The 26,321-nt window shown below is 38.4% G+C and overlaps 1 protein-coding gene across 7 annotated transcripts in view; it reads right to left on the bottom strand.

Annotated features, from left to right (window-relative positions):
• LOC131240934 (probable LRR receptor-like serine/threonine-protein kinase At1g53420) overlaps positions 1-26,321 on the bottom strand; it is a 59,643-nt gene that overhangs the window by 2,319 nt on the left and 31,003 nt on the right. For 4 of the 7 annotated variants that reach the window (XM_058239488.1, XM_058239487.1, XM_058239486.1 and 1 more), the window contains 10 exons: positions 14,991-15,056; positions 14,839-14,874; positions 14,431-14,477; positions 13,502-13,875; positions 13,236-13,428; positions 12,594-12,740; positions 1,886-2,004; positions 1,549-1,759; positions 1,203-1,440; positions 845-995 (listed from right to left, as the gene is read on the bottom strand). In XM_058239488.1, the coding sequence (XP_058095471.1) occupies positions 845-995; positions 1,203-1,440; positions 1,549-1,759; positions 1,886-2,004; positions 12,594-12,740; positions 13,236-13,428; positions 13,502-13,875; positions 14,431-14,477; positions 14,839-14,874; positions 14,991-15,056 (1,582 nt within the window). Of the gene's footprint in view, positions 1-844; positions 1,030-1,158; positions 1,441-1,548; positions 1,760-1,885; positions 2,005-12,593; positions 12,741-13,235; positions 13,429-13,501; positions 13,876-14,430; positions 14,478-14,838; positions 14,875-14,990; positions 15,057-26,321 lie in introns of those variants that run through there. The other 3 variants (XM_058239492.1, XM_058239491.1, XM_058239490.1) reach the window with 3 other exon arrangements.

A 26,321-nucleotide genomic window follows, 5' to 3' on the forward strand; every position in this document is an offset into this window, starting at 1 on the left:
AGGCCCATGTTCCAAAAATCATACCCATTTGTGATTCATGGGGGCCACACTAATGGAAGCACTTTGGAAGGCGAGCATTGACTTGTACACTGTTTCCAATTATGTGGTCCACCTGAATCACGGATGGAGCTTAATATTGGGCCCTCATCCTAACATGAGGTGACACATCTAGTGTTTGGGGTGGATTTTACATAAACTTTGGTGGGGCCCACTGGAGCCATCCACCCACACATTTGTCGCATGCCAACATTGACAAAAGGCAGTGGAATGATTATTATATTGATTAATGAGGTCGTCTTTTGAAAAAAGTTACCGGAATGTAAATTCTATATTAATCAGGTTTTTTTTTTTTTTTTTTTTGAAAAATTCCCTTATATATAGAGAGAGTCACACTCACTTGCACACCTTCGCACACGTGTCATGGGCAGAAAATCTAAACGTCCATGTGAAGCAGCACCCTATGGAACCCCTAGTACCCAACTTTCAACCTGATCCAAAACTCTTGTGGGCCATAGCAAAGAGAGAGGCAAATCAAAGGAGGAAACTGTTTCCTTTTTCCATGGCCCACTAAAAGTGGGCCCTGGGGATTTCATGGGGTGCAGCATCACGTGTACCATTTAGATTTTGTGCTCACATCACATGAGATAAGTTCTCACGAGTTGTCGTAAGAATTGGTTCCCACCTAAGCGTGAAATGTTAGTAGAGATGCAATTGGATAGCGAAGACCCATCTCCAAGGTGGTCTCATGTGCCTCCCTAGCAAATCTCATCCCAATAAATTATAATAACAAGAAAATTGATCGCAATCGTAATGGTAGAAATGACAAGGGGACAATAAAACATACCCAATCCACCAGATGAACGTGGTCTCCCTTTGGCCTATAACTTGTGATGCTCTTCCCACTTACAATTTCCAAAGTCACCACTCCAAAGCTATAGACATCTACTGTATCTGTCAGGTAACCATGCATCGCATATTCTGGTGCCATATATCCTCTGCAAAATCAAGATTATTATGAATTACATCTCCCTGCAATCGGTTACACCCAGACAATGATAAACTAATGGATATACCATAAAGAGACGATGGGTGTTATGAAGATAGACAAGTCATATGTTAGATGGTCAATCCCACATGATCTATATATCAATTATTTACTAGACATTATAGAAATGGGTAGAAATCAAAGAATAGTGGCTCACAAAGTTCCAGCTACTCGAGTGCTAATATGGGTGTCCTCCTCTTCATGAAGCCTTGCCAAACCAAAGTCAGATATCTTAGGATTAAGATCCCTATCAAGCAATACATTGGTGGCTTTGATGTCCCTATGAACAACTTTCAATGTTGATTCTTCGTGGAGATACGCCAAACCTCTTGCTATTCCAATACAAATCCTATTCCTAGTTGGCCAGTCAAGCTGCAATTGGCATTCTTTGGGACCTGCAAATCATCCAATTGACAAAACTGAGTTGTAATACTTTTTTTTTTTTTTTCTTTTTTTTAAATGTGTACAACATAAAAATGCCATGAAGCAACTGACGAGCTCACCAAACAGAGCATGAGCGAGGCTATTATTTTCCATGTACTCATATACCAGCAACAACTGCTTTGCTTCGATACAACATCCATAAATCTTCACAAGGTTGGGATGTCGCAATGCAGAAATCATGCCTATCTCATTCAAAAATTCACGGTTCCCTTGCCTTGATTTGGAAGAAAGTTGCTTCACTGCAATTGTGGTACCATCTAGTAATAGACCCTGCATTGGAGTAACAATTAGAAAGTTCAATGTATACATACAAGCTTGATTTGAGAAGGCTGAACACACACACACACACTTCAAACTGATAATCGATCAAGATAAAGCAGTGCTTGTTTAGAATACCTTGTAAACAGACCCAAAACCACCTTCTCCAATCTTGTTTGAGGGATCAAAGTTGTTAGTGGCAGCCTTAATCTGTCTTAAGGTAAAGGAACCAGTTTGCAGATCCAAGCCCCTGAGACCTGTCCATTGAATAAAGTGTAAAAAAGGTATGTAATAAGAAATGGATGTTTTGATCTCTTTTTACTAGTTCTTGCACTCTATATGTGGGTCGTCTCTCAATGACCAGCAAGCAAGGTTTTGTTGTTGTTGTTGTTGTAATGCAACTTCTATCGCATACTGTATCTCAATATTGGCCAATGTACACCACATTATTTGGTAACAATCCAATCTTTTCAGAAATTACTGATGTACCCAGTTTGCGAAGCATGTCACAAAATGTGGCTTGTGTGTGTTACCAATTCATTACCTTCAGATCATACCATAGCAACCATGATTTACCATCAAAATAGGTATTCAAGAAATGCCAAAATATCCTGATTCTGTTACGAAATGAAATTCTTTTAAGAAAAATAAAAATCATTACTTTTGATATTTTAAAAAACCATAAGTGTTCCATTGTGGCTCTTTTTTTATTTTTTTTTATTTTCATGAATTTGATTTCTCTATTTTTTTGCTCCCTCGATGAAGAGAAGGAAAATAATTTCAAAAAGGCCTGAACAAGGTATTTAACGATATTCAGCTTAAAGTACACTTCCATTTAGCAGCAATTTCTGCAAGTGAAAGCATATAGACCCATAGAACATTTGTTTTTTATTTTTTTACTTTTACTTCTCAATGGCTCTCCCTTCGGATACTTTGGTAGCTCAAGGTGTCTTAGACAACATGATCCGTTATGTCCCTTTGCTTTCAATGGTGGTGGAAGGTCTTAGTAGATTATCTTCTAAAGCAAAGGCATGCAGCCTTCTCAAAGATTTTCATGTGGGGCCTTCAAGCTTTTCGATTTCCCATCTTCAAATGCCTGATGACACTCTGGTGTTACAGAAGACCTCATCTGATCAAGTTGCCAATTTAAAGTGTGTGCTTTGTTGCTATGAGGCAGTCTTGGTCTTGAGAGTGAATCTGCACAAAAGCATAGTAGGGCATATTGAACTAAAGGGGGATGTGTCAGTTGGCTTCTATAGTTTGATCCAAGATACAGTTGTTTCCACTTCTATATTTGCATCTCCAACTTGGGATCAATCCATAGTCAGTTCCCATGTGGGACCCAGTTATTGAGAAATCAAAAGAAGGCTTGCAAGAATTTGATTTCCCATTTGGGACAATCTGTCTTCCGTCCCCATGTGGAACCTGGTTATAGACATGATTGAAAGAAGGCTTGCATGTGAGACAGGGTACCTCGGGAGATCAGATTACTCTTACGAAAGTATCCTTAGCCAATCTGCTAGTTTAGTACCTCTCCCCATTGAAGATTCTGGCATCTGTGATCACAAAGATTGGCAAATCCAACAAGACTTCCTACGGGGAGGCTTGAGCAATAGGACAAAATTCTATCAGGTTAAATGGAGAAATGTCCAAAAATCAAGAAATGGGGAGCTTGGCTATCAACAGGATAAAATAGAGGAATTGGAGCCTTTGATGCAAATGGTGGTGGATGTGTGGTTCTGAAAAGCATGCGTTATGGAGAAGAGTGATGACCAATGGTCGGGATCCTCGCTTATCAATTAGATGCGTTGGCTAAAGTGTGGAAAGGCATTGTATCGATGGGGAACCATCGACTCTCTAGGGCAAAGTGTTGGTTGAAGGTTTTGGTTTTGTGGTTAACTAACAAAGGTGATAAAGTTCGCATTAGGGAAGATCTTTGGTAAGGAAAAAAGTTGGCTTGCAGAAAAATTCCCAAGGCTGTTTTTTATACCAGTAACTCAGAATTCAGTAGTCATGTTCGAGAACAGATACAGGGTAGATTGGTAAGGAAAGTTTCTTTTAAAAGAAATTTAAAAGAAGAAGAAATTGAAGATATTTTCAGCTGTTGTTAGCATCTTTCCAATCTGTAGTTTCGGTGTCTAAAAAGAGGAGGATTCTAGAAGATGGAAGTGGAATGCTTCATGGAAAGTTTTTGGATAAGTCTTTCTTTATTCATCTGATAGAAGCAGATCCTCCTTTCCCAACTATGTTGTGGCAAGTCGAGGGTCCCCAAGAGTAGCCGCTTTCATACGGTCAGCCTTAGAAAAGACAAGATTTTGATGGTTGAACATATCAGAATAGAGGTTTCTTTTTGCCAAGCATGTGTAATGTGCAAAGCCATGTGGAGATCCTTTCTCCTCTCCCTACATTTCTCCATCAATTATCTACGTAGGAAAATAACTTTAGTGGTAAATCTCCCCAGCATGGAAACTGAATTGATTTTCAGATAAATTTGTCTCATGCCATAGTCTTTGCTCAGTCACTCTTTCCCAAAGTTTCATAGGCCCATAAGTTTAATCCCATGCCTTCTTGTCCCCAATCTATTGTAAAGATCATCATAAGCCTTACGTTTAGCTTCACTTACTACTTTCTTAGCAATCTTTTAGGCATTTCTATACTGTTCATAATTTTCATAAATTCTAGTACCTTGCTAGATCATTGGACACAATCAAAACCAGCATTATCAAGATGGCTTTCCATTCAGTGGAATGTTATGATTTTTTGGTGGAAGGAATGTCCTCAAAGGGGAGATTTGAGGTGATGTACGGTTGTTGTTTTTCGGCTGTGCTTGTTTCTTTGTGTCCTTTGGGTCAGTTATCTTGTGCTTCTTCAGTTTTAGACTTTAGTCTAATGACTCTTAGTTAAATATATTTCTTTTTTAATCTCGAGGCAAGAGGTCCTAACTCTTTAGTTATTTTGACTATTGTCGGTGGCCGTGTTTAGAGGATCGTAACCGTTACATGCATCGATGACTTGGGATACGGAAACACATATTGATATTGATAATGACATAATGTCACAGATACCAGGTTAAATATCATTGCTTGAGAGAAACATGGGAAACATTGGGAAAAGGTGGAATTTTCAGTAAAACTTTAGGAGATGTTAAAAGATGCATGTTTGCATAGGACTCAAAATATTACAAAAAACAATTGTACATAATAGGTTGCTACTAGCTGATGTGGAAGGGCCCAAATAATGTGCTGTCATACAATAATATTTAATTAGTAAATATGATTTTAATGCACTAATTTTATGAAATACTACAATAATGCAGCACATAATGAAGTAATATTTTTGAAGGTAATGCAAAATTTTATTAAAAGAGAAAAATGGATGATGAGTCATCCAGGGATACAAAGGGGAGGAATCCCCCCAACTACCCTGAAAATCATCTACTGGACAACCCTTGAATATTTTTTCGGCTCTAGCCCAGTCCATGACTGACCATTTAGCCTTATGGAACACTTGATTTGGAGATGCAAACTTGTCATTTAAGGTTTTAGAATTGAGTACTCACCAAATCGACTGTATGATGGCCAAAATGGCCAACCGCCATATCATCCTTCTTTTCTTCCTGCTCGAAATATCATGCACATCAAAAGCAAACGATATGGCATAACCCATTGAACTTCTAAAAGTGAGAAGAATGTTTCCCACACTTCCTTGGGAACAGGCAAAGCAGTAGCTTGTGATCCACTTTTTTCCCTCATCTTGAAGGCATAAAATACAGCAGTTAGGGATTATCACCCATCTCTTCCTTAAGACTATCCAATAAGAATCCTGTTTTTCTCTGGTAAGTCACCACGTGACTAGGACCTGGATATCTCCAAATCTGATGAATAGGATCCTCTTCAAGGTGGTTATCTGAGGGACAAAATGGTCATTCCCTGCTGTATATGGTCCTAATGATCAGGGCAGCAGAAATCAACTGTGGAATGAGCTGAATGAAAATAAAATCAGATGGGAGGTCCCTTGGTGCTTGGGAGTGACTTTAATCTTGTTTGATTTCTAATGAGAAGCTAAATGGGACGGCCGTGGATAGAAGTATGCAGGAATTCTCTGACTGGGTGGAGTCTAAAGAGTTTATCAACATTCCATTAATGGGATGCAGATTCACATGGTCCAATAATCAAGACAGCCCCATTATGTCCAGGCATGACTGCTTTTTTTTTTTTTTATTTTTTTTTTTATTTTTTATCTCCAAGGAATGGTATGAACAGTTTTTTAATGCAATTCAACAGATGCTGCCTGGAGTTTATCCCTGATCACTCCCTATTTCTTTGGAGATAAGTGAAGAATCCTGGGGGGCAGGGGCCTAAACCATTTCATTTCAAGCTATTTTGGTGTGAAGAAGAATTCAAAATCAAGGCTAGAGATTGGTGGTTGGAAATGGAGGTGTCCGGGTGGGCCAATCATAGACTTATGTCAAAGCTCAAGCTGTAAACAAAGCAAAAACAATGAAGGCTTTGAGGAAAATGATTCTCCTTTTCTTTTCTATATTTGAGACAACCCTGAAGGGTTGAATTTATAGAGTTCTACAACGACTATACAAGGTAAAATGATAAATACAAAATCTTCTATTTATACATTGTCTATCTATAGAATCGGCTATACAAGGCAAGGCATGTGGCCTGTCTAACATCCCCCCTCAAACTAATGCGGGTCATCGACAAGTAATAGTTTGCTAACTAAAAATGAGTGGCGTGCAGAAGTGAGGGACTTCGTGAGAATGTCGGCAATCTGATCATGGGAAGCGACATGTGGTAGCGAAATGAGCCGAGACTGAAACTTCTCGCGGATGAAGTGACAGTCAACTTCAATATGCTTTGTCCGTTCATGGAAAACCGGATTAGAGGCAATCTGAATGGCACTCAGATTATCTACATGGAGTGGAGTAGGATCTTGTAGATGAACGCCCAAGTCAGAAAGAAGTCCACGTAACCAGATAATCTCACTACAAGCTGCTGACATTGCTCTATCCTCAGCCTCTGTGCTTGATTTGGAAACAGTGGCCTGCTTCTTACACTTCCAAGAGATGAGAGAAGTGCCAAGAAAAACACAGTAGCTAGTGGTAGATCTGCGGGTGAGAGTACAACCGGCCCAGTCAGCATCTGAATAAGCACGAAGATCCAGAGAGGCCGTGGAGGAGAAGAACAGAGATCGATCCAGAGTTCCACGTAGGTACCGTAAGATGCGCAATACTGCAGTCATATGAAGAGTTCGAGGAGCAGAAACAAATTGGCTGACAACTTCGACCGCGTAGGCAATATCAGGATGAGTCATTGTTAAGTAAACCAGACTCCCAACCAAATGGCAGTATAATGTGGGATCTGCTAGGAGTTCACCATCGTCACAGTCATATTGAACGTTAACTTCCAAGGGAGTCTGAACTGTCTTCTGATCCGTTAAGGAGGCCAAGGCGAGAAGATCTTTGGTATATTTACGCTGGCTGACCAGGATTCCACGTATAGAACGCGAAAATTCAAGTCCAAGAACGTATGTTAGATGACCCAGGTCCTTCATCTTGAAGGATGACTTCAAAGCGTCCTTTAATGCCAAAATGCCAGTAGTATCGCTACCAGTCAGAAGTAGGTCATCAACATAAACGAGAACAATGACAATTCGATGCTCAGAAGTGCGTAAAAATAAGGATGGATCATGACAACTTTGAGTAAAGCCGGCTCCTATAACAACATCATGAAAACGTTGGAACCATAACCGAGGGGCTTGTTTGAGACCGTATAGAGCTTTCTTCAGGCGACAAACTTTATCGGCAGGGCTTAAAGAACCAGGAGGAGGTTTCAAATATACTGTTTCTTGGAGGTTTCAATGAAGAAAAGCATTTTTCACGTCCATCTGAGTGAGGGGCCAAGAGTGAACTGATGATACTGCCAGAAGAGTGCGAACAGTTTTCATCTTGGCCACAGGAGCGAACGTCTAATCATAATAAATTCCGTGTTCCTGTTTGTATCCCTGAGCGACAAGCCGAGCTTTGTATCGATCCAATGAGCTGTCAGACTTGAGCTTCACAGAATAAATCCATTTACTACCAATTAATTGGTGGTCAGGAGGTCGAGAAACAATGTCCCACGTATGGTTATCATCCAATGCTGCAAGTTCTTCTGTCATAGCCTTCTTCCAACAATCATGACTGGCTGTCTGATGGTATGAAGTAGGAATAGATACAGTATCTAGGGTAGTATTCATGGCAGATATAGAGTATATCAAGCGATCAGGCTGTCGATGTTTACGAGTGGAACGACGTACCAAGATAGGATCTGGATCGGTTACAGGTACAAGAGGGAGCGTAGTAGGTGATGGATTTATACGTGGTCATCATGAATAAACCTACAATGAACAAGGAGGTGGACTCGACGCAACCGGAATGTCAGGAAAAATAGTAAGACCAGGAGAGTCTGGTGTGGGCGAAGAAGGATCAAATGAATGGAAGACAATATGCTTAAGAAAAACAACATGTCGTGATACCCGTACACGACGAAAGACCGGGTCATAGCAACGAAAACCCTTCTGAGTTTCTCCAAATCCCAAATACATACATTTTACTGATTTTGGAGAAAGTTTTTTACATTCATGTGATGCCAGATGAACATAACATACACAACCAAAAACACGAAATGTGGAATATATAGGAAGAGAACCAGTGAGAACAAAGTAGGGAGATTTACTATTCAGAACTGTGGTTGGCAACCGATTAGTCAAGTAGACTGAATGCATTATAGCTTCCGCTCAGAAGGAACGAGGAACACTCATATCTGTCATTAAGGTATTGGCAGTTTCAACAATATGAGGATTTTTGCTTTCAGACACCCCATTCTATTGTGGAGTATCAGAATAGGTGGTCTGATGAGTAATCCCATGACCCTTAAGATATGTACGAAAATTTGTGGAGAGATACTCTCCCCCTGAGTCAGAGCGGAGAATTTGAATTTTTACTCGAAATTGAGTGTCTACCATAGAATGAAATATTTTGAATTTTTCAAATACTTGTGACTTAGAGTGCAAAAAGTAAATCCAGGTGTAACGAGTGAAATCATCAATGAATATAACATAATATCGTAGTCCAGAGAGAGACATAATTGGGAAAGGACCCCAGACATCCGTATGCACCAGTTCAAATATAGATGATGATTTTGTAGTACTTAGAGGAAAGGGAATACACTTACTTTTTGAAAGGCAACAAGAAGAACAAAAATAATCCAAATCACTTTTATTAAGATAAATATTCCCTAACATGCCAGAAGAAAAGAGCTGAATTAAACGATCAGAATGTGGATGACCCAGGCGAAAGTGCTAGAGTTTCCACATTTCATTTGCCGAACAAATATCCAAGGAAGAAGGAGAGAAGAAACAACGAGCTGGAGTAACGGATGGATGAAAGTCCAGCACGTACAAACATCCATGCCGCCTACCCTTCCCAAGTACCTTCCCCGTTGCCAGATCCTGCACAAAACAATAATTTGGAAGAAAGATGACCAAACAGTTATTGGATGTAAGTTGACCAACAGAAATTAAATTTGAGAAGAGTTTAGGGACATGAAACACATCATGAAGGGTAAACTGGCGATGGTCAGAAGGAGAGAAAGTTAAGGAACCAACAGACTGTATGGGTATTTTAGTGCCATCTGCAGTAGAAATAGCCTGATTGCTAATGTAGGGACGAGTATTGCGGAGATGTGAGACATCACCAATCATATGATTTGAAGCACCGGAATCGAAGAACCATGGAGAAGATGAGGTGATACTTGACATACCAGCCGCAAAAAGGGCCTGCACAATCTGCTGGAGCATCGCAGGAGTCAAAGGTGAGGAAAGACCTTCAACAGAACCAGTGGATGCAGTATCACCAACAGAAGGCTCGGAAGTAGTCGCAGAAGTAGCAAAAAGAGCATAACCACGGCAACGACCTCGACCACCACGTCCACGGCCTAATGAGGATCCGTAGGCATGTGAACGACAGTTCTGAATACCATGACCAGTCCTTTAACAATACGCGCACCAATCTTTGCACTGAGCGACGACATGTCCTACTTTGTTACAACCGCAACAAGTTAAAGTATTGGAACCATGATTTGGTCCAGAGGTGGATACAGTAAGTGTTAGGTCAGATGGTCCCTGAAATATCCCTTGAGAGAGGACTTGCAGTCGTTGTTCCTCGGCTAATAAATCATTAATAACCGAATTCAGTAAAGGAGTTGAACGGTTCAGTAGAGCAGCCCTGTAATGTTCAAATTCCGGACGTAGTTTCATAAGAAATTGTCTAACTTGCGCACTCTCGCCCATTGTGTGGAATATTTTAAAGTCATTTGGGAATTTTGGATCCATCATAGCCATCTCTATCCAAATTGTAACCATTTTAGAGTAGAAAGTTTGAATACTTCTGTCACCCTGAGTAAGGTGAACCAGATCATGTTCCAGGTGGTATAACCGAGCCGCATTACTCTGTTGATATATTGTCTGAAGATGATCCCACATAGCCTTAGCAGTGCGATGTGGCGTGAGGCCAACAGCTATTGATCGATCGATCGAATCAAGAATCCAGGTAATAATCCGTCCATTTTTCATTTCCCAATCAACCATTTTGTCGGCATCGGTGGAAGCGGGGATAGTAACAGATCCATCAATTAGTCCCCACAAACCTCGACTCTTGAGAAAACTTTGAAAGTGGATGGCCCATATATTGTAGTTGGTGCCCTTGAAACTACATCGTGGGGCCTCTGTACGGGAGTCTTTATCCATAGATAGGACGAGATTAAAAAAACGATGCTAAAGAAGAAAGTACCTTGCAGCCACAGACCAGAACAACAACTAGCAGAAGAGCAACAGACCAACAGATCAGGACGTGCAGATGATGCAACAGATCAGGGTATGTTACAGGAGATGATGCAGATGCAGCAGGATAAGAAGAGGGAGTAAGGATTGGATGTAGCAGAAGATGATGCAGCAGGTGCGTACGCAGGGACTTGTAGCAGGTGCGTGCACAGGGTCGTGTAGCAGGGGATGATCGGACGAGCAGGGACGTGCGGACAGGCCTGCGAACGAGCAAGGACGTGCGGACGAGCAGGGGACGAGCAGACCTGAGCAAGGGACGTGTGGACGAGCAGGGGACGATCGGACCTGAGCAGGGATGAGCAGGGGCATGCGGACGAGTAGGGACGAGCTTCGTGAGGGCCGGATCTGACAGGGGAGGAGCCGGATCTGACAGATGGTGGTGTCGGTGATGAAGAAGATGCCGGACTAGGATCGGTATTGCTCTGATACCATGTAAACAAAGCAAAAATAATGAAGGCTTTGAGGAAAATGATTATCCTTTTCTTTTCTGCATTTGAGACAACCCTGAAGGGTTGAATTTATAAGAGTTCTACAACGACTATACAAGGTAAAATGATAAATACAAATTCTTCTATTTATACATTGTCTATCTATAGAATCAGCTATACAAGGCAAGGCATGTGGCCTGTCTAACACAGGCTTCTAACGGTGAAAATAAAGGCATGCTACAAAGAAAACATGCTACAAAGGAGGATGAGAAAAGAAACATCTTGAACTCTATTCAAGATTTGGACAAAAAAGGAGTAAGTAACATTATCCGAAGGGGAATGTGCTCATAGACTCCTTTGTCAAGAGTTGGAAAAGTTTTTAATAGAAGAAGAAATCAAGTGGAGGCAACAATCACAGACTGCTCGGTTAAAGGAAAGTGATAGAGATACAAGATACTTCCATGGCATAGCAAATGCTAGAAGGATAAGTAATCATATACATAATCTAATGGTGGAGGGAACAAGAGGAAAAGAGGAAATATGTGCAAAGATTATTGATTTTTTACAAATGCCTTCTCAAGGGGGATGAGTGGAGTTGGTCGACATTAAGCAATATAGCATTTGATTGGATAGGGGAAGCAGAAGCAACTTGGGTGGAAAGACTAGTTGAAGAAGAGAGGTATTTGATGCCGTCAAATCTCTAGGAAGGGACAAAACCCCAAGACCAGATGGTTTCCCCGTTTCCTTCTTGCAAATCATCTGGGAGATAGGCAAAGGGGATTTATTACATGATGCAGTAATTCTAAACACCAATTGGAAGGAGACCCCCCAAAAAAATTGAAAAAAAATAAAATAAAATCATTTTTTAGGTTTTTTAATTTTCTGGAATTTCAGACTCATTACATAATACAGTAATTCTGACAACCGTAGGAACAATCCTAAAACAAAAAAAAAAAAAAAAATGTTTTTTTTTTTTTTCATTTGGTTTCTTATTTTCTGGAATTTCATAGGTATTAACACTGGTATTGTCAATAATATGGATAACAACGCATGATATCAACCATACAATATTTTTTTTGAAGGGATTCTGCCTCTTGCGATATTATCAGTACATGCAATAATATTGGTGATATTATCGACGATATCTTGCAAATTTTATTTCCATCAGTATCTGTATTGTTGACCCACCAATAACATCTGTGATATGTATTGGTAATATCAGTGATACCAAGAACATTGGTCAGTGGTTGCATTTTTTGCCCAGTTGTATTGGGACCTTGTCCTATTCGTTTTAACATTTTTTTTTTCTTGCTCAAAAGCAAAAAAGCATACAAGTACATGGCAAAGCTAAGTACTTCATGGACTAATATAGAATAAACTATTTGCAGAATGAAATATAAATCTGGCCATAATCAGTAAGACAAAGTAAATGTGGGCGTTCAGGGTTAACATAACCATGGTGGGTCATTTGACTTTGAATTATATTTTAGGTAAAGACTTATTAACATAGTTGGATTCATTTTCACCTTCATCCCTTGCAGTTTTGCTTCCCAGGCAGCCTTTCCTCCAGAGGATACCCAAAACCAAGAAAATAAAGAATAATACAGAAGCTATAATCCCAACCACTGCAGTAGTAGAAATCTTTTTGCCACGTTCAGTGGGAGGTATGAAATCTGCATGCAGAAAAAATATGAAGAAAACCACGGTTATCGAATGGAAATGTTAAGATGATTCCTGAAACAGAATTTGAGTGAGCCAAGTCAAATAGCATAAGTGTGCCAAAATTTCAGAAATTAGATACACAAGGCTGATCAATTTGTCCAGATCTGTTACCCAAACTCAACCTGCTACCAAACTGGATTCGCTTTTCCGATAAGGACTTTGATTATAACTTTTTCCCTAATTATTTATATGTTTATATTTAAGAAACAAAAGAATATCTTACATAATTTCAGCTTATAATAATAATCATTTGTCTATCTTTTGATTGAGGTGAAATACTAGTCAGGCAAAGTTCACCACCCCATACAAATAAAATCCGTAAGATATGGGAAAGTATCAATGAAAAGGATACCACATAAGATTTATGTTACTTGAGTCAGATATGAGGATCAGTATACTTGAAACCATAAACAATGAGAAGATGCTGGTACAAATACATGACATACCGGGAACCACTGAAATAGCTGATATGAGAGGACCGTAGACTCCTCTGGTGGGGATGCTTTGTGTACCTTTTCCAGCCCAATAGAAGCGGATCTCCAAGGAGTCAGTCACATTTGCGGGAAATGTCCTCTCTATTGGTTTAAAAGCACCATGTGCTTCATCTTCAATGTTAAAATCCTTTAAGACCCGTTTTTCCTGTAGCAACTAATTTAATTAAATCCAAACTCTACAGACAGGCATAAAATATCTCAATACTGAGATTGACTACCTGAATATAAACATCAAAAATGCGCTTTCCGAGGCTTGTATAGCTTTTGTTGTTGGAGAAGGCTATCTCAGCAAAGTGGAGTGTCACATTGTAACTCCCATTGCCCATACAGAATCCATAATAAGTTAGGGATATGGGAGAAACACGTGCCATTTTGTACAATTCTGGGTTGGAGGCATTGACAGTCTCTTTACTTGGTACTATATACCCATCTTCAGAATTACTGGCATCTGGGTAGTATCCTGTGCTGCTATATGCCCAGAATTTACTACGATGAAAATATGAAGAGCCACTGTTATCTAGGTCTTCATCATAAGTGTTTTTGCCAACTTTTACTTCCTTTCCACCACAGTTTATATACAACCAATAATTACCTGCCACAAAGAGAGACAACAGATTAGCAATCATTAGATGGTTAGACAGAAAAAAAGGAAAAAGAAAACTGCAACAAAAATGAGAAGCAAACTTAACTGATCAACAGATTTCAACTGCCTTGAAGTTTCTAAATTTACAAAAGGGCCACTTCAAATGAGAGAAGATGCACATATATTGGCATATATAGTCTTCTTTAATGGTTAACCTTTATGTATTGTCACTTCAAATGAGACTAAACCTCAAATAATAGATTTGAAGAACTGAGAAATTTGTAGTAAACATCGGCTCCTTTATAATTTCCCCAATTTTATCATCCTACAGGGATTTCTTTCACAAAACGTGAAATGTCTGATTCTTTGGCCTCTCTAATGAAACTAGGCTCTCTGTTATTCCGATTATGGATGACATGAAATGCAAAAGTTAAAAGAATTGTCAAAGAGGACAATCTCAAGCCAGGACAGTTTTTTTATTTTTTATTTTTTATTTATTTTTTATTTATGAATAAGAGAATTTTGAGGTTACAAAATGTTGTGATGCCAAAACTACATACTTACGGTGTTCACAATGGAACTTCTTGCTTGAACATTGAAAATCTCCACTTCTACATCGTCATATGCAATCAAGAACATGTTGGCATCATGAGATCATATTAAAGATTATTTTGTGAGTTCAAATTGACCAAAGCAGTAAGGGTTTGTTTGCATGCCGGGTGGCACCACATGATTTGGATAGGATAAACTATCCATTTCATTTTGAACAGGAGAGGTAATGAAATATATTGCGAAAGAGCAAAATTTTAACATGTTTCCACCCCTTTCAGAGATTTTTTTGGATCAAACCTAAGCCCAATTTTTTTCTGGATTCAAATCCCTTTGAATAAGAAATTGAAAAATGTCAGGATTTGCCGCCACCCAAACAGTCGATAATGTTACTGCTTCACGAAAAGACATGTAGGAACTTACTTATTGTTCCCAACAAAGGAGCTTTTGAACAAGTTGCTGTACAGATACAGAAAGAAGTTAATTCGTAGGAAAATAGAACATGAGATGCCACATAAAGGTGGTAGTATAGAGGAAAACAAAAAATAAAAACAAAAATAAACAACTGTTCTTACACTCCATTTTGTTGACACTCAGATGCCTCATTGTTTCCTGGTGTAAAATTATTGTAAGACATATCACTGCATGCAATCATTATATTGTAATGTCAATAAATGTTCTTGGGAAGAAAATGAAGAAAACTCTGGCAAAAGTATGGCATGTTAAGCAGAATTACATGGAAGAGATCCTTTAGAGACTCACAATGGCAAAGTTTATAAAAAACAAAATGCAACTAAAGTTGATGCATATTTGGAAGAATTTGTCAAACTTTCCAAAAAAAGGGACATCCAAAGTTCAAGAGATTGGAGAATTGTTCTCTTCACATAAAGAAACTGTGTACAGCAGCCATGAGAACAGATGATCACAGCCCCACCATAATGGCAATGTAAAACTTTTTCCTAGAGGTGCACTGCCCAAAGAGAAATTTGCAGAAGCCATGGAGATGATTCAATGTTTTACCAATGCTATTGAATTTTTTTAATAATTTCCAAACTGGTTTGTAATGCCATCCCTTTTTTTTTCCTACTTAAAAAGTTGTGAAAACAAAGAGCAGTTTTGAAAATAAAAATGAAAGATGGAATCAGCAAAAAGAAAAAAAGAAAAAAGAAAAAAAAGAAGAAGGTGTGCTCATCTTCAGCCGAAGTAGTCAAAGCCAAAGCAAGGAGTGCCATGCAGGACTTGGTGCTACAATATTGGATCATGTGCTTTTCATGGTTAATCATGGCTATCTCCTTTCATTGAGGAAAGTGGTGAAAACTGGACAACAAAAAATACCATATGCCATTGAAATTTTCAATTGGAAGAAGCCTTGGGTCGACATGTTAAAGGACTTTTCGACCGATTTAAGCCTCGGGTCAACAGGTCGATGGCCAATCATTTTTGCCCATTTTATGACCGTTGAAACTCAATTCCTTTATATAAAAGATCCTATCTTTGGGCAATTTGATGGGTTTTTGGTGCAATAGAAGCTCAGGTGAGTCCATGATCATATCCCTCATCCCAAGCCTCTAATCCAATGAGTTCTAAGTCATCTTCCTTAAGATTAACATTTTAATGAGGATTCCAACATCCACCTTGCAGATGTGCTCGAACTCCACCATTTTCTAGAGAGTAGACTCAACCTCTATAAGCATACAATTGTTTAAATCCTCTAGAAGACCCATCTAGGTGAATATCTAGGAATTACAACTTCCCGTTAGTTTTAGGAGATTCTACTAACTTCTTATCATCTTGGTCACCTCGAAGGAGCATCTTATGCAAGGTGGTTGATCACTGGAGCTGAAGCATTGACAATGTATCAACATCATGATTGGGGGAGCAAAGGGAAGCTGATTGAAGCACAGGTAAGCATCGATCGTGCAATCCTAGACAGCGTTACAAAAGGGGCATAATCTGACAAGTAAGTTGTCAATTGTAAGAGTCCACGTATACTATCTTTCCTTGTGTAGGATTGATGGTAAGAGTTTGTGACCCAAATTCAAATAAGTTCTTGTGTAGGATTTAGGCTCTTATGTAGGGCAAAATCCACCGGATACGTGTGTACCTATTAGTCTGCATAGGAGCATCCAGTGGGAGTAAATGTAGGCCCTTGGACTAGGATCGAGGTTCATGGCAAGCTTATAAAAAACCACATAAGTCTCTTGCAGGAGCCTCCGGTGGGAGTATACGCTAGGGTCCTTGTGTAGGGCTGTAAAGGTTAGAGGTGAACCTGATTTAAAACTTTCGATAGTGAAATCCAGTACACTCATGGGTTGAGTGGGTCCGCCGGAAGTGGAGTAGGGAAACTTAACCATTATACATGCCTGTGTTAGCACATCCCATACACATATAAACTATTATGTTTATAGAATAGTTGCTTAATTGCCTCATTTCTTATAGTTTATGTGATTAGACCCATTAAGGGCTTGAAAGCCTTAGTGTTAAATTGCTTTACTTAGTTTGACTTCCGCTTTAGTTAAATTGCTTTACTTAGTTTAACTTCCGCTTTAGTTTAAGTTAAGCAATTGTGTTTTTAAAATGCATAATTTTTATTTGGTTCTAATCACTACCCTTTACAATATATCCTTCATTCCTTAACTTCGTTAAGCTTCCTTAACTTCACTAAGCTTCCGCGTATAGCCCGTGAGCCCACCACATGCAATCTCAATTGGTATCAGAGTGGGTAGCTCTTGCAAGGCTTAATTGCCTTGAGTTGATCTAAGGGGCTTAAGAATGATGTAAACCTACGAGGGGTGTGCCGTCACACAACCACCATATTTTGACGGGTCTAACTACGCCTGTTGGAAGACTAGGATAATGGTCTTTCTAAGATCCCTTGACCCTATGGTTTGGGATATTGTCGAATAAGGATGGACGATCCCCATGGAACAAGTCATGGTTGATAGTAGAACCATTCACACTCCCAAAGATAAAATCAAATGGAGTATCGATAAGAGAGCGAGGTATACCTATGATGCCAAAGCTCTTAATGCTATTTACTATGTGGTTTCCCCCGATGAATTTAAATGTATATGCACATGTGAAACGGGGAAGGAAGCGTGGGATATATTGAATGTCTCTCATAAGGGAACTAGCATAGTAAAGAGATTGAAGCTTTAACTTTTAATGACCCATTTTGAAAACACTAAAATGAAAGTCAGAAACTTTCATAGAATTTTATTCGAAACTTAATGATATTTGCAATTCCATGTGAGGTTTAGGAGAGGATTCCAGAAGGGTGCATATATAGGAAAATACTTAGATTCCTACCGGATAGGTTCACTCCCAAAATAACCTTGATAGAAGAGTGTAGAAATATAGATGAGATGAAAGTGAAAAAAGTCTTCGGTTCCCTACAAACATTCGAAGTATACTTTAAGGGTCCCTCTAGTAGAAAGAAATTAGTTGTCCTCAAAACATCTTATAGGCATTCACATAGGCATAAAGTTATTTAGCTTGAAAGTGATAGCGATGATGATGATGATGAGGAATTATCTAGAAAATTTAAGAAATTTCTCAAGTTTAGTAGATGGAAGAGTTGTGACAAGAAGGACAATATGGTTGAGAATCATAAAGGCAAATCTGTTAAACTATCTAAACAAGTCTAATGCTACAATTATGAGGGTTACATATTGCCACCAAGTGCTCTAGCAAAACAGGATCTAAAGGCAAGGCTATGGAGACAACATGGGATGATACGGAGGAGTTCGAATATGCTTTAGAAGACTCTTCTAGTGTTGAGGACCTTATTGTAACATCCCAAAAATTTCCACAGCCGGAGTACATACTCGTGCCCGAGAATTTCGGGTGTTAATAATGTATAAATTGGATGCTTCAAAAATCGCACCTTTTTTTTTTTTCCATCATAATCACATCTAGTTCCATTCATGAATGTAACAATTCACAAGAATAAAATCAATTATATTTATTATTTTATTAGAGTAAAAGAATTCAACAAATTATCAAATGCCCTCTCAATGAGAGCTTATTACATTATCGAGTTTGTAACGGAAATATAAAACTAAATCATAAAAACTATCTTATTATTCTTTCAGCATAATCTTCCATAATGAGATAGTCCTCTAGGTCTTCAATTTGTGCATCACTTGCATCATCTGTACGATTGGAGAGGGTTAACGCCCTACTCATAGTGATAGTTATCCTTTAAGATTAACAGTAATTTAAGAGATTTATGAAGTAATGTAAGGGTTTCGATATGTCACGCACTCCACCACTACAAGAGGTATCAGCATGCGTAACCAATCTACATGAATGCATGCCTAGCAAAGTGTGTGTGGCTTATCAAACGTAGTGATCATCACAATGTGGAATATAATTCATAAAAACCCGACTCGCCCCGCATCCCATAACTACGGATATTCGCCGGCGTGTCTAACGTTAACGTGGATTTATGCAAACATCTCAAGGCGACACAACAACGTGAGTAAGCGATTTACGTGACACGATGTGTTCATATAGCGACTATTTGCGACATCCAATCCCGAAAAGTGATGTAACACGCATGACGATTTACTTACATCGATTGTGCACCACACTAACCAACCCACGAAATTACGTGCTGACCAAGAGGACTGCTACCCGAAACGCATTACGTTCACGATAAATATTTGAATACTAGCCGTGATACCTCAAATACGTCACTTGCATCGATAGAGAGATAAATTGAATCATGGGAGTTTTGAAATTCCAAGACATATGCCTAAGCCTCAACGGGAGGTAGCACAAGGCTAACATAATAAAAGAGGAGAATAGAAATAGCTAACTCAACAAAGAGGAGAGTAGCAAGGGCTAATTCAACGAAATTGATAAAGGTAAGGGTAAGGCTTATATCCATCGCCCTAGATAAATCAATAAGGATCACGCATAATTAAAATTATACCTTAACCATAATTCCCAAGGGATAAATAATTGTTGGTGGTAAATTAAACAATTGCAGGGAAAGAATTATAGTAACATGAAAGCAAAGCATGTAAAAGGCAAGATAAATCATATCAACTTAAACCAAGGTAAGCTTAAAGGAATCTCTCACCTTAGCCTTAGATCTAAACCCTAGGTAGATATCCATGTAGGAAAGCTTCTACATGAAAAGTTTCTACATGAATCACGACATTGCTTGAGCAAGAGGGATACACCATACATATAGAGAATGAAGAGGGCGTCTAGGCTTCTCCTTCTCTTTCTCTCTCCCTTTCTCTCTCTTTCTTTTTCTCCTTCTTTCTTTTTCTTTCTCTTTCTCTCTCTCTCTTTTTCCTTGGGCGTTGGGAGATTGGGCATGTGAGTGGAGAGGGGAGAGCACACTCCGTTTTAAAAAGAGTGGGCGTGTGAGAGGGGTGTGTTTCACATCCCACTTGGATTGGGTTTCTCCAATTTTTCATTTTCTGACGATCTTTCTTTAAATCTAATTCATCCATTGTGTCAGGGTCGTCGAATAGAGCCGAGGTATATGATTTTCTTGGTGATCTGAAATTTAGATTGGCCTATCTTGAAATTCTCCTGACAGGTGCCAAAACGAACTTGATATCAATTAACGATCCACACTTAATGATCAGGGCCCAATTTTGGGAAAAATGTGTAGTCAGGATAGGTAAATTGTTGGACAAAATTTGGTGGTTGATCGATGGTGAAAAAATCCTAAATATAAAATTTCACATTTTGTACTAAAATAAAGGAACTGGCTTCAACCTTCAACGGTGTAGGATCATAGATCGGGGACTAAATTTTGTATAACCACGTAATCATATGAGACCAGAGTATGGTCTAAATATGAGTTTCGATGGACAGAAGTGGTTAAATCGGAAGATCCAGATTTATTAGGAGTTGGTAAGCCTTACAGGATAACTTCGCGCCTAAAGAAAAGCCTACCAAAGTGGGGTCTTCATATTTCACACTTGGTCCATATTATGGGCAATCCAAGTCATTCATATGAAGGAAAATATCCTACTACGACTACCCACGAGGTTTCTTCGATTGATGGATACCAAAATCACTAGTTACGAGACTGATTTGTCAATCGGGTCACTTTTAGAATGATCTAAGGGCCGAATTTGACATGCATGATTAATTTATGATACATAGCCATGGTATAAAATTTCACATCAAATGGATCGTGAGAACCATGTGATCTAGAATTCAGGGGTCTAGGTTAATGGCATTTCGTAATTATTGCTGATATGAGAGTTTTGGAAAATCTAATAGTTCTACATAGTTGTAGGCACATTTCTAAGTAATTCTTAGAAAAGAACTTATATCTAAATCATTATGAATAAGAAATTATTCACTAAACTAATTAAGGAAGAATGTACATATATCAACCAACATAATGGATGGTCAAATGACATGTTAAAAATAGAAAAAATTGATGGTTAGTACTCTAATCATGTATGTAAGTGGGTGTATGGTCAGTTTTGTAAACGGATGATCACAAGTGGGTTTTTGGAGTGGTCAAGAGGTATAACATGTATACCGTTAGATTCAAGTGACTTGTTCACGTGTGTAAGTTTCTTAGATTATAGTTTTGATGGTAGGTTAAGCATATTCATAGGTGGTGAACAAGATGAATGGATCAGAATCTCAATTTGATATGTGTACGAGTGGATGCTGAGATCAAGTAGCTAGTTTACTATAATCAGGTGGTCCAAACTCAGAGTGGACGGTCAGATATCTTTACCTAACGGTGAATAGTTGACTGAATGGTTGGTTATGATGGACAAGTGAGAATACTTGGGTATATGATGATTTTATCTTAAAATCAATGGTCAGATGGGTTGATCTATGAATGGAGATTATTCTCAACAGTCAGATGGGTTGATCTATGAATGGAGATTATTCTCAACGGTCAGATTCATCTTGGAGAATGAATGTAAGGTTAGGATAGCTAGACTGGTATCGTACACATGTACATAATAAGTTAAATTTCATAGTAACACTCAAGAGCTTTCAATACTCGGGTATTGAAAAGTTCGGGGTATTACACTTAGTCACTTACGTGTCTTAATGGCCTACACCACAATATCCCTCCCTAGAGATATGGGAGACCATAACACCTCAAGTAGGTGACCTTAGAAGGTCCTCATAGGCTGAATAGAAAATCAGAAGATTCAGCCCCATCTTGTGCTTAATAGTTAAATCTGTGGATTAAGCCTCATTCTTTTTGGTAGTTTAAGCTTTCAAGTTGATGAATTTTTGGTATCTCATGTTTTTAGCTTAAATTATCATTGGTCATTCCTAATTTAAATGACATATCTTTTAAATGACTATAAGCATGCTCCATGTTTTTAATGTTTATATGCACCGTTTAATCCTCTATTAGTATGTGCCTTATAAGTGATAAATCCATGACATGTAGAGTTTATTCAGATTATGTTTTTATTAATATATTTATTGGAACTAACTCTTTGTCAAATACTAATAAAAGGGGGAGAAAGATCAAGTCCCACAAAAAAGTTTAATTCTGTTTTGTAAGATTGGTTTGTTGTTACAAGAATTGATTAGATGTGGGGAGCAATTATAGGGGAGTTATGCGAGTGTTTCATATCTTATTTGTATTAAGTTGTAAATCATTTGTAATTTGACATATAATATTTTGAGTTGTTTTGGTATGTTATTGGTATGGACCATGACATGGTCTAGGTTAAGTTTTTGTCATGTAATTGACAAAGGGGGAGATTGTTAATTTACTGAGTTGTGCGCTTTGTTTGTCAATCATGTAAGTCCATTTGTTGTGCAATTAGTTGAGCCTTCAGAAGCTGAAGACCAAAGATACAAGAAGACATGAGCATCAAGGAACATAACATCTATATGAGGTGCCTTGGTGACCCTAACCCTTGACCCAAAACAACAACCTTTGAACCTCCAGATGATCATTAACTTTATAGGTAAGCCTTATTGATCACCCCTTAGCCATAGGAGTTTAAATTGATCATCCTTCTGGCTTTAGATGTCGAAATGGCCAAAATCAGGACAGAAAGAAAATAAATGATCCTGAAATTTTCAACCCATAGATGGACCATTTCGACAGGTCAAAGGTCAAGTTTGACTGGTCGAAAATGAGGGTCGACAGATCGAAAGTGGCAAAAAGTGGATCGTAAAAAATACTGTGTTAGTGAAAATTTTGACAGGTCAAAGCCTTGGGTCAATAAGTTGATTGCTAGCAATTTCTGCCCGTTTTATGATCGTTGGAACTCGATTCTTTTTTATAGAAGATCCGGTCTTTGAGAAATTTGATGGGTTTTTGGTGTAAGAAAAGCTCAGGTGAGTCCATGATCATATCCCTCATCCCAAACCTCTAATGCAATGAGTTCTAAGTCAACTTCTTTAAGTTTAACATTTTAACGAGGATTCCAACTTCCACCTTGAAGATGTTGAACTCCACCATTTTCTAGAGAGTAGACTCAAACCTTTATCAGCATACCATTGTCTAAATCCTCTAGAAGATCCATATAGGTGAATATCTAGGAATTACAACTTTCCATTAGTTTTAGGAGATTCTACTAACCTCCTATCATCTTGGTCACCTCAAAGGAGCATCTTATGCAAGATGGTTGATCACTGGAGCTGAAGCATTGGCAATGCATCAACATCATAATCGGGAGAGCAAAGGGGAGCTGATTGAAGCACTAGAGAGCATCGATCATGCAACCCTAGACAGCGTTATAAAAGGGGCTCAATCCGACAAGTAAGTTATCAATTGTAAGAGTCCACGTATATTCTTTTTCCTTGTGTAAGATTGATGGTAAGAGTTTGCGACCCAAACTCGAATAAGTTCTTGTGTATGACCTAGGCTCTTGTGTAGGGCCGAATCCACTGGACACGCGTATGTACATGTTAGTCTCCATAGGAGCCTCCGGCGAGAGTAAATGTAGGTTCTTGGAGTAAGATCGAGGTTCGTGGCGAGCTTATAGAAAACCATGTAAGTCTCTTGTGAGAGCCTCTGACGGAAGTATACGCTAAGGTCCTTGTGTAGGGCTATAAAGGTTAGAGGTGAACTTGATATAAAAACTCCGATAATGAAATCCAGTACACTCATGGATTGAGTGGCTCCGCCGGGAGTGGAGTAGGGAAACTGAACCACTATACATGCCTGTATTTGGGATTGTATTAGAGCAATTGTTTAATTATGCTTAGGTGGTGAATGTTTAATTAAATGTATGCATGATTAGATGAATTTTAAGAGTAGATAGGTAGCACATCCCAAACACACATGTACACTATCATGTTTATAAACTAATTGCTTAATTGCTTGATCTCTTATAGTCTATGCGATTGGACCCATTAAGGGCTTGAAAGCCTAAGTGTTAAATTGCTTTACTTAGTTTAACTTCTACTTTAGTTTAAGTTAAGCAATTGTGTTTTTAAAAGGAATAATTTTTATTTGGTCCTAATCACCATTCTTCTAGCACATAGCCTTTATTCCTTAGCTCCGCCAACCTTCCTTGCATAGCCCATGGAACCACCACGTGCAATCTCAGTTTGAATAATAAGCGTCCACCTGACTAGCACTCAATAACTTAAGCTTTGTTATGCTTGTCTTAATCCACATGACCACCGATGGAGTTAACTCCCAATTTGGAATATTGGGCTAACATATGCACTTATCCAACTCATCAAGTTTATTATAAAAAAAAAAAATCAAAATTTCACAAACATCGGTTTAAAACTCCTTTTTAATTAATAGTATACTACATATACTCTTCAGCAAAATATTATTTATAAAACCTTATCAAAACTCAATACCATCTCGTAGATAAATTTTCAAGTGTGTGTAAAGTCTAATAGCTCTAGAAACTTAGTGTAGATGCCACTAGATCTTCCCCGCATGGACATGTAATCCAAAATCGATCAAGCTACTTTCCTAATGTAACCAAGTCTAGTTTGATATGGGGACCTTTATTATTATATACGAAAGGAGAAACACTCGATCTCGTCATCCCTTACATAAGAGGGTAGTTGAGGACATAAAGAATCACATACATAACTAGCTATTTGCACGATACAATGATTTGTTCAATTCAAAGCATTCTGTAGATAATAAAAATAGAAGAGGGCGCAAGCATTGATTAGGACCAAGTTTGCGCCCTCTTCTATAAAAATAAAAATAGAAGAGGGCGTAAACATTGATTAGAACCAAGTCATTATCTCTGAAACTGGGGTTGTTGTTCCACCAAAAAGTGATGAGTTGGGGGATTCCTAACTCATCCAAGTTCAAATGGCCCCTAATCTTCTTGCATAAAGTCTGCATCACTAGAATTGGAATGATGAGCGATTGGATTGGAGTAAATTGGAATACAAAAAAATAAGTATTGTACATAAACAGAAAAATAACTACTTGTTTTGCCAGGCCAGTTATACGAAGAAAAGCCTATTTTACAATGGAACTTACCAACTTCGTTTTTGAAACTCTGGCTTACAAATACAAGAACAAGAATAGGTACTAGATCCATGTGACTTACGATTCGATTTGATTTGGTTGGGTCAAGTTGGAGTTTTTAACCAGGCTCATGTTATGATTTTGACTTCATAAATTGACTTGGGTATACCAAAGCAAAGGTGTATCACTAAATCTTTGATCATGGACAAGAAAAGATGAAAAAGTCGTACGTCATTCACACACGAAGATTAATGAAGAAGAATGGCTTTGTTTATCCGAGATTTGAAAATGATCCGATTGGATCCATTGGAATAAATTATTATTTTCATTTTCATGCCTCGAGGGATCGATCTCCTTGAGCATGTGGGAATGATTCCATTTATATGGACCAATCAACCAGCCAGCCACAAGCAAACATTAATTAGGAAATGAAAACTATACAAAAAAGTATAGGGCTAAACGGACTTGAACTGTAGACCTTCTCGGTAAAACAGATCAAATTGATTATTGTCGAAATGATTCGAACTGTTTCAAAGAACCAACATGCATTTTTTTTTTGCATTGGGCTCTTTCATTAACTGATAGAAAGATCAGCTCGTTCACCATATTTTTTCTTGACAGGAAGATACCGAGATGGCTCCATGTGCTCTGATTCATTATTTGTATTCTGATTCAGGAGCAATACCAAAGTGTTTCAAAGAAGGGTTACTTTGACATAGGCCTGCCTCCGGCCTAGATCAACCTGACGTTAAATGGAGTCTCTATTGCTCCGCTCCAAGAGTCAAATATGATACTTCATACACATTAAAGTTCATAGGACGAAAAGAGGTTATTTTGAGGTCTTTATACTCATATTCATTATGCCTAGCATTGAATGGACTAGATATTCACCTTATCAATTATCAAATCAATGATGGGTTCTATTTGGCACCTGAATTGGCACCCGAATCGGACCGAACAAAATATTTGTTAGGCTGTTGTTCCCTTGAATCCATGGAGTAAGACATTGATTTCTCAATAAGATCAATTCTGTTGATTGAATGATGGACTCCCCTAAAAAAGCATTGGCGCGCGTGTAAACGAGGTGCTCTACCTAACTGAGCTATAGCCCTTGTCATAGACATCTTAACATCTAGATAATTTCTTGTCAAGATAGATATTCCATAATCCCACATGATAGCTCTCTGATACGTTTCCTGCCAAGGATTGGTATTGCTTAGAAGTCATATTCCATCTATAATTCCCGATGTGATGGGTCCCACCTTTTTTTCTTTGTGATGACAAATAACCTACTTAACCTAGTGGTTAGAGTATTGCCTTCATATGACGGGAGTCATTGGTTCAAATCCAATAGTAGGTAGAACTTATTAGATACCATTGACTCCAGTATCTAATAAGTTTTTCTACCCACCCTTTTTTTTTAAAAAAAATGGATTTTGTATCTTTTCCCTATTATCCTCCCACTACTCAAATTTGGTTT

This window comes from Magnolia sinica, chromosome 3 (assembly GCF_029962835.1).
Source record: "Magnolia sinica isolate HGM2019 chromosome 3, MsV1, whole genome shotgun sequence".
NCBI lineage: Eukaryota > Viridiplantae > Streptophyta > Magnoliopsida > Magnoliales > Magnoliaceae > Magnolia > Magnolia sinica.